The following is a 9,947-nucleotide window of genomic DNA, read 5'->3' on the forward strand; positions in this document are numbered from 1 at the left end:
AACTAAAATCTACCTGAATAGCAGAGCCAATTAAAAGGAAGAGAGCAAAGTAATAATGAGCCAGAGATAGAGAGGACGTCACATGAAAAGATGAAAGACACCCGGTGGGAGAAAGAGAAAGTAACCTGCCTTTTTATTTACTAAAACCTTCAAACTGATCTGACAAACTGGTATTCACTGAGTTTCAGATCTTAGAAGAACATTATAGGTTGAATAGTCTAATTATGTAATAATTTTAGATCTCTATAGGATCCCTAATAGGGTCTCAGCCAGCCAGCTCTGCTTTGAACTCGAGCAATCCCAACTTCCCTCATCTTGTTCAGATCAATTAGAAAATTCTTAATTGATTAGGTTTAATAACCGGGGTGGCATCATTTGAGCTGAAAGTAAGCACTCAGATTCTGAGCTCAATGAACAGATCAGGAAGCCCCGCCTATGCATCCACTTACAGCCCTGGGGCGGGAACGAGTACAGGAGGAGACAAGTGGAGCTTTCCCAGGGGCTTGAGGGTAGGACAGCTTTGGCGTGAGACCCTGAAAACCTGGCCCATTGGCACAGATTCCTGATCTATGTCCAGCCTATGTGGAGAAGATGGTTCCAATTAGGTTAACCTTCATCCTTTACCCAGCAATCTTCCTTGGAAAGCTTTTCTCAGAGCTGTCTGCACAGCTCTATTCCTTAGACTATATACAATGGGGTTGAGGAGAGGAGTCACCACAGTATAAGTGACAGCAATAAGCTGATCTCGCTCAAGAGAGTAACTGGCTTTGGGCTTCAAGTACATGAAGGAGGCACAGCTATAGTGAACAATGACCACTGTGAGATGTGAAGCACATGTGGAGAAGGTCTTCTTTTTCCCTTCAGTGGAGGGTATTCTAAGTATTGATGCCAGGATGAAGGCATAGGAGATGGTGATGAAGAAGAAGGAGACCAGGAGGACCAGCAAGCTGAGGATGAGAATGCCAATCTCACTCAGGTCTGTATCCCCACAGGCCAAGCTTAGCACTGGTGGTGTATCACAAAAAAAGTGCTGGATCTCATGGGAGCTGCAGAATTGGAGGTGGAAAATAATCAATGTCATTCCCAGGCCAAAGAGGTATCCACTCAGGAAGGAGATGCCAATGAGCTGGGCACAAAGGATAGAATTCATACGGCTGGCATAGTACAGTGGAGCACAGATGGCCACATATCTGTCATAGCCCATGACAGCCAGGAGAAAGCAATTGGTACAAGCCCATGAGGCAGAGAAGAACATCTGGGCAGCACAGCCCAGATAAGAGATGGCCTGGTCCCCCAGGATCAAGCCAGAGAGCATTCTGGGGATGATACCCAAGGTGTAGCATGTCTCAGAGAAAGATAGGAAAGAAAGAAAGAGGTACATTGGCATGTGAAGATGGCTATCCAGCCTGATGACTATAATAATGAAAATATTGCTGGTCAGGGTGACAAGATAGAGGGAGAAGAACAATGCAAAAAATAGGAGTTGCAGCTCCCCAAAGTTAGAAAAGCCCAGGAGGACAAAGCCCCTCCAGGAGGTTGCATTAGTCTGTCCCATTCTGTGTGACATCCTTGATAGGTTTGCTGATTCCTTCCACGGTGCCAGTAGATGCCTAGTTTCTTTGGAAGGCAGGAAGTCGTGGATTGTCATTTCTTTATGCCTGTTGTAACTTGAAAATAAAGTTCTGTTTAGACATCAACCAAACTTCAGACATGTATTTGTTACATTAGATACACAGATTTATGGATCCCTTCTCACATGCACTTATGTGCACACACACAAAGGTATACAATATACACATGCATGCACACAGACATATATATGATTATGCACATGTGGACAAATATATACATGCATGTCACATATAAAACACACACACCTAATTATGGACACGTCACACATTTAAAACTGAGTTGCACATTTACCATTAATGACCATGTCCACAAATATATCAGTTGTGCATATACATTACAAATGCATATACATTCAGATAGCACATAAATACATAAATATATACTCCACACATATATTTATGCCAACATCAGGCATACATTGCCACAAAAGAATACACAATGCCGGTTAGAACTTGAGGTGGGATGCCTTAATGAAAATTATTTTATAATCATGCAAGAAAGTTAAGAGGGTGAAGGGATTTTGGCTCAAAGTCACACAGAGGCACGACTAGAGAAAAAATGTCTTGAGTCCTAATCTAACATCGTTTCCCTCAAACAATAAAGACTCTTCTCAGATACTGTGAGACATTCACTAATATGTATACAGAATAAGAAACATATTTCTCAGAAAATAATTTCTTGGTTCTATACCATTCCTTTACACATGAGTTTATGCTGAGCACTGAAGGAAGAATCAGGGCTCAGGGCAAGTTGTGTACCCTCAGCCCAAAGATCAGCCATCAGTCTGTACTATCTTTGAAAAATCTACTGTGAACCAAGGCATGGAATAGATTATGTATAGGAGGATTCTCCACTCACCTGAATTGGTGCACAGTGAGGGCAAGTCCTGCTTTTCAGCAATCATGCAATAGACTGCCCCCCAGCAGGCCTACCTGCAAGAGAAAGAACATGAGATCCATCTCAAAAACTCTTATTCTGAGCAACGAGTAATGTTCCCAAATGACACCAGGATATCTCCTTTTATATCTCTACCAACAGGTGGTAAATCATATCTGTTTCCTTTAAAACATCTTCTCTCTCTGAGGGATCCCCAGTCCCAAGAGGTGCTGTTTCAGGAAGCACATGTAATTGTGCTTGTCATTAGCTGGGACTATTCTTTTGGGAAAAGCAAGAAAAGGAAATAAACAAAAAGGTACTAGGATCATAATTTAAACAATAATTTTTATATCTATTATGTGCTAAATATTATATTAATTATTTTCACATGATCTATTTTAAAACTTGCAAGGACCTAGTAATAAAGTGATAATAGTTGCATTTTACAGAAGGCAAAACAGCCTTATAGGGAATCCAAAAGATAAGTATGATGTGGAAATTAGAATAATTATTGGTTTTATAGCTATTTCTTTGTACTATTATTTTGGGGTTTGTTTGCTTTAGTTTTTTTGTAAACATCCTTGATTGGATAAACAAAACTTTATTAATTTATTTAAATATATTATTATTTTTAATTACAGATGGCATACAATATTGTATTAGTTTCAGGTGTACAACGTAATGATTGGACATTTATATAACTTACATAGTAAAGTTTGATAATTCGAGTACCCATCTGACACCATACATAGTCAATACAATACTAATGACTAGATTCCTTATGCTATGCTTTACATCTCCATGACTATTTTGTAACTACAAAATTGTACTTCTTAATTCTTTTCACTTTTTCACCCAAACCCTTACCCCACTTCTATCTGGCAACCATCAAAATGTTGTCTTATTTATGAGTTTGTTTCTGTTTTGTTTATTTTGTTCTTTAGATTCTACATGTAAGTGAACTTGTATGGCATTTGTCTTTCTCTGACTTACTCAGCACAGTACCCTCTAGGTCCATCCATGCTGTTGCCAATGGCAAGATTTTATTTTTTTTATGGCTGAGTAATATTCTATTGTATATATGTACCACAGTTTCTTTATTCATTTCTCTATTGATGAACACTCACATTGCCACCATATCTTGGTTATAAATAATGCTGAACTAAACATATGGAATCACGTGTCCCTTTAAATAATGTTTGGGTTCCTTCAAATATATACCTAGAATTGGGATTAATTGGTCTTTCTTTGCCTCTTGTTATAGTCTTTGTTTTAAAGTCTATTAGTCTGGCATAAGTATTCCTACCCAGCTTTTTTGTTGTTTTCATTTCTATTTTTATGAAATATTTTTTTCATCCCTTTACTTTGTCTGTGTGTGTTTTTTAAATTGAGTCTTTTGTAGGAAGCATGTGTAAGTGTCTTGTTTTCTTATCCATTTAGCTACCCTATCTATTAATTAGAGCATTTAATTTATTGATATTTAAAGTAGTTATTTATTTACATGTTGTTATTTCCATTTTATTGTTCATATCTTTTATCTTTTTTCTTCTTCCTCTTAAAGAAGTTCCTCTAACTTTTCTTGTACTGATTCGGTGGTGATGAACTCTTTTAGCTATTTCTTGTCTAGGAAGCTCTTTATTATTTAGAATCTTCAATTCTAAATGAGAGCTTTGCTGGGTGGATTAATCTTGGTTGTAGTCCTTGCTTTTCATCACTTTGAATATTTTCTGGCAATCTCTTCTGGCCTGGAAAGTTTCTGTTGAGAAATCAGCTGACAGTCTTATGGAAGCTTCCTTGTAGGTAACTAATTGCTTTTCCCTTGCTGCTTTTAAGATTCTCTCCTTATCTTTAAACTTTGGCATTTTCATTATGATATGTCTTGAAGTGGGCCTCTTTGGGTTTGCCTTGTTTGGGACTATCTGTGCTTGCCTGGCTTGCATGTCTATTTTCTTTGCCAGGACAAGGAAAGTTTTTTATCATTTTATTTTTTTTCAAATAGGTTTTCAAATCCTTGGTCTCTCTCTCTTCTTTTCCTGGTACCTCTATGATGTCAATGTTGGTAGACTTAATGTTGTCCCACAGGCCCCTTAAACTGTCCTCACATTTTTGGATTTATTTTTTCTTGTAGCTCTTCTGATTCAGTGATTTCTGCTATCTTACCTTCTAAATTTTTAATTCAATCACCTTTTTCATCTAATCTACTGTTGATTCCCTTTAATACACTTTTTTTTCATTTTGGTTATTGTATTTTTTATTTTTGGCTGGTTCTTTCAAATGTTTTGTAGCTCCACTTTATGTTTTCTATCTCTTTGTTAAAGTTCTCACTAATTTACGTACTCTTCCCCTAAGTTCGTTGAGCATCCTTATAGCCAGTGTTTTGAATTCTGCATCTGGTAGAATCTTGTCTCCATTTGTTTACTTCTTTTTCTGGAGCTTTCTTCTTTTATTTTATTTAGGACTTGTTTTTTTGTCTCCCCCTTTTGGCTGCCTGCCCATGTTTGTTTCTGCGTATTAGGTCTAGTTGCTATGTCTCCTGGTTTTAGTAGAGTGGCCTTGTGTAATGGACGTGTTGTGGGTCCCAGTGGCACAGTCTTCCCTGGTCACCAGAGCCAGGTGCTTCAGGTATATTTCTTATATGGATTGTGTGTGCCTCCTTGTTGTAGATGAGCTTTGGTTGCTGTTTCCACCCCGATGGGAGAGATTGACCTTTGGGCAGATTGGTTGTGCAGATTTGCTGGAGAGAGGCCAACCCTATGGAACAGGATTCACTTTGGCAGGGCTCTAGTGCCTGTTCAGTCTACACTTTGGATGTGTTGTGCTCAAATGTAGCCCTAGGCAATGCTCTGGCTTGGTACAAAGCTGGTCACCAGGAATGCCAGCACTGGGGTCTCCTGAAAGAGGCCCCACCACAAGCCAAGTTCAGCTGCAGCCTGCACCCTGCCTGGGGCCACCTGGCATGAACCACCCAGTAATTCGCAGATGGCCACCACCCATGCTGGTCTTGAAGGTGCCTTGAGAGGCTAAGCCATGAATCGAGGTTGGCTGCTGCTACTGCTTGAAATTGCTCAGCAAGTTTAGGGCGTACGTGGAGAGCTGAGACTGCTTATTTGGGTTTTGGAAACTTTTGATAGATTTTAAGAAGTCTGCAGAATAACCCAAGACAAGCCATTTGTATGAAAGCCACTGGATGAGACTCTGATCAGGCTAAAACATTTTTTTTTTGGTATGGGTGGTTCTCAGGGAATCACCAGGATGAGGTAATCGGTGTTAGCCAGATTAATGGAGACTCACATATGATGTCTGCCTGCATCTGCACATCAGGACACAGTAGGTTCAACAAAGAAACAATGACTTCTACCAGCACGTCTTTCTGGGAGGAAGCTGCTCCTTCACCTTTGACCTGAAGCCAGACAATTCTGTTCCTCCTCATATGTGCCTAGCACTTTTCAGTCTGCTGCCCCAGTCTGTAAACAGATAAAAAATGTCTGTGACTCCAGCCACCCTCTGTCTCACTCAGCCACAGTCTCTACTGTTTTTCACAGCAGAAGTTGTGGAGACTTCTCTTAATAATACTGGAACCCTGGGCTGAGTAGTCTGGTGTAGGGTTGGGACCCCTTTCTCCTCCAGTGTTATTTCTGCATTTGAGACATCTGTCCTTATTCTCATCTGCCACATGAGGTGTAAAACCAGCTTATTTCATGTCTCTACACCTTCTACCAGTCTTGAGGTGACCTCTTCTGTTCAGGTAGACTTCAGGTGACTCCCAATAATGACTTTTCTATTGGTTAGTGGTAATTTTGATGTGGCTGTGAGAAGAGGCAAGCACAGCTTTTATCTACTCTGCCATCTTGCCCAGAACTTTCTTGTATTATTGTTTTATTTGTTGGTCTAGGGAGTACAACATATATTTAAACTTAACACAATGTACTTAAACTTAATATGAAATTATTGCTAGTAAAATATAAAAAAATTGCAATGGCATTATTCCATTTACTTGAATTCAGCAACACACTATAATAATTTTTACACAGTCATACATCTTTTTTAAAAAATTAAGAGAAAAATTATGTATGTTCATATAATCTTCTATATTGAAACATACATTTACCATTTTCAGTGCTCATCATTTCTTCTTGCATATCCGTGTTACCATGGATTTTACTTTTCTTCAGCCTGAAAGACTTCTTGTAGTATATCTTATGGTGCACTTTTGCTAGCAACAAATTATCTACACTTTTGTTTATATGAATGTCTTCATTTTTTTTATTTGGAAAATATTTTTTTCTGGATATAAATTCTTGGTTGATAAAGTATTTTTTTTAAATATGCCATTTCAATGTCTCTGTTCTCTGTAGTTTCTAAAGAGAATGCTGCCATTAATTGCATCTCTATTCTACTGTATGTAATGTGTCAAATTTCACCTGCTGTTTCAATATTTTTTTTACCTTAACCTATCAGCAATTTGATTATTATGTGCTTAGGTGTTTTGTTGTTGTTGTTGTTTCCATTTTTGTTTGTTTGTTTACTTGTGGTTTTGTGGAACAGCTTGCATTTGTAAGTTATTATCTTCCACCAAGTTTGGGAAGTTTTACCTATTATTTCTTCAAATATTTTCTTCTTCATCTTTTAGTTTCCTTCTGATATTCCAATTATATGTTTGTTAGACCATTTGATATCATCTCAAAAATCTCAAAGAATTTCTTCACTTCATCTCTATTTTGTCTTATTCAGAGCAAATAAGTTCTACTGTTTAGCTTCAAAATTACTGATATTTTCTTCTATCATCTCCAAAATGCTATTGAACTCATTTCACATTTTTTAAATTTCAGCTATTATAACTATAAACCCTAAATTTCCAATAGTTTCCTTTTTCTAAATTCCAATCCTCTGCTACTATTTTTAATACCATATTCTTCTTTCATTCTTTGAGCATAAATATAATAACTGATGTGAATACTGCAAAATTCAAATTGCAGTTCACTTGGAATCAATTTCTATTAACTGGGTTTTTTTCTATGTATGAATTATGCTTTATTAAATTTTTACTTAAATAATCATTTTCTGCTGAAAAACATTTTAGATAAGACACTGAAATATTTTGCTTTTGTTTTTCAGAGGGTTTTATGTTTTTGACAACTAAATTTTTCGTTTTTGTTTTTCAGAGGGTTTTATGTTTTTGACAACTGTAAATATTTTTTTTTGTTGTTTTTCAGAGGGTTTTCTGTTTTTTTCTAGTAGGCAGTTAACTTCCTTCAACTAAAAATGCAAAATATTTCTCATCTATTTTTTGTAGCAGTTGATGTCTCTACTCAGATTGTATTTGGCTTTTAGATGCTGCTTTTTTTCTGTCTGGCTTCCTAAACATTGTGCATATATAATTTAGCTGTTAGCAAATATTTGTGCATAGTTTACTTTCAAATCTTGAGACTCTTCCTCTCTATAGTTCTCTAAAATTCTGTTTGACTTGCTACTCCTGATTTTTGCAATCTAAAAAGTCAAGGCAATAGAGTCCTCTTTTAACTCTCAAATCTGTGTAGTAATAAAGGAATACATTAATTCAAAAGCACATAATGCTCAAAAATCTTACCAGGAGCCATTCAGCTTTCAAGAGTATGTTTCTCTTTTATTTGTTCATATCTTTTCTTTCGCTCAGCAACCCATAATTAGTCAGGACTTTGGGCAGAAATAATACTCAAAATTGGTATTTCTACTCTTCTGTAGCTGTCTCATTTACAAAATTCCTTTCTTAAATTTCTATTTTTTGTTCTCTTTATTATGTGCCTTCCTAAGGGAATGGAGATATGGAGGTATTGGGAACTACTCCTTGGCAAAAATACAAACAAACAAACAAAAAAAAACCCCTCAGTTTTTCTCTAATATGATAAAATAGTAATATTTTAAGATTAACTGTTTCTAAATTTTCCGATTGACCTTAGTCACTTTCCAAGGTCTTCAAATAATTGTTTTTAATGTTTTTTCCCATGTTTAATTATTTTTATCTAAGAGTAGAATCACTGGATCTCCTCATGTCATTATTAACTTCTCTAATTCTAGTTCATGCTGAGCATCCATTCACCTTATTTCTGGTTAAATGTCTTACGCACTCTACAAATGCCTCTGTTCAAGTGGGCCATCTGATATTAGCTGAATCAATCAAAGTATATCACTTTCTTGCTGTAGTAATTGAAACAGGTGGTGTTAAAGTAATAAAACCAGGTTAACAAAGATTTTTTTCATTTACATAATTTATTGTGAAAGTAGGAAAAAACTGAAATAAGAAAATATTTCTAGCTTAGTAATGATAAAAACAAAATCTGTTTTCATTCATAAAATGAAACCAAATATTGCTTAAAAGCAAATTTATATTTTGTTTTTATATTAGAAAAGAAAAAGGTATTAATAACATACTCTGTGTTTTAAACTTAAAAATTTCTTTTTTATGTCGGGAGGGGGGTTAGTAAAATTAACCCAATAGTAAAAAAGAAGACTATTATATAGATGTGACTGGTGAAAAATAAAATTTTAATATAAAGGTAGAAACCAGCAATACTGGAATTTGGAACTTATAAATTCTTACTGAAATGAATAAATCCCTAACAAGCCTGATCATGAAAAAAGAGAAAATAGTTACAAAAAGCAAAAGTGAATACAAGAATATCAGTTAAGATCCTACAGGCAATTAGAGTATGAGAACATATTATGAGAAACCTAATGCCAATATATTAAAAAATTTAGACAAAAAGAAAAAAATTCTTTAAAAACACAACATACCAGGGACTTCCAGTTAAAATGACAGAGTAGGTAAAAGCTATGCTTGCCTCCTCAAATGACCACATCAAAGTACAACCTAATTATAGAACAACCACACTTGAGAAACACCTGAAGACTAGCTGAACAGAACTCTTATAACTAAGAATATAAAGAACTGACATCAAGACTGGTAGGAATGGTAGAGATGTGAATTTCATTGTGGGCCAGACTACATCTACGTGTAGCAGTTAAGAATCAGGCTATGGAGGTACCCCTAAGGAGTGAGGAGTCCAGCATCATACCAAGTGCCATAGCCTGGAGGACCAGTTCTGGAAAGAGAAGTATCCACAAAATCTGGCTTGTGAAAATCAGCAGGGATTCCACTTGCTGGGTGACATAGAAGGCTGCCATAGACCAAGGTGTGACTTAAATGGCAGAGCACAAACTCACTTGCTTACAAACACTCACAATTAACTCCAGCAAAGGAACAGCAGCTCAAAAGTGCCAGAGATATATGAAAAGATAATGAATTGTCTGGCTTCAGGGCGAAGTCTACAGGGCCAGCTCTCTCTGACACAGAATGCAGATAGTCACCATTGTTTCTTTGTTGAGCCCTCCTGAACTCAGCATGCAGATTCAGGTGGGCAGCCCATCAGTGTTTCCATTAACCTGGCTAATACCAGTCACTC

General features: G+C 36.6%; 1 protein-coding gene across 1 annotated transcript; it reads right to left on the reverse strand.

Moving 5' to 3' along the window:
• Nucleotides 1–613: 613 nt before the first annotated feature.
• LOC105309303 (olfactory receptor 10Z1) lies at nt 614–1,555 on the reverse strand. Its single transcript, XM_011385432.1, has one exon. It carries the CDS (start codon nt 1,553–1,555, stop codon nt 614–616), a length of 942 nt encoding a protein of 313 aa, XP_011383734.1.
• Nucleotides 1,556–9,947: the final 8,392 nt, after the last annotated feature.

The sequence above is a fragment of the Pteropus vampyrus genome, unplaced genomic scaffold, assembly GCF_000151845.1.
Source record: "Pteropus vampyrus isolate Shadow unplaced genomic scaffold, Pvam_2.0 Scaffold715, whole genome shotgun sequence".
NCBI lineage: Eukaryota > Metazoa > Chordata > Mammalia > Chiroptera > Pteropodidae > Pteropus > Pteropus vampyrus.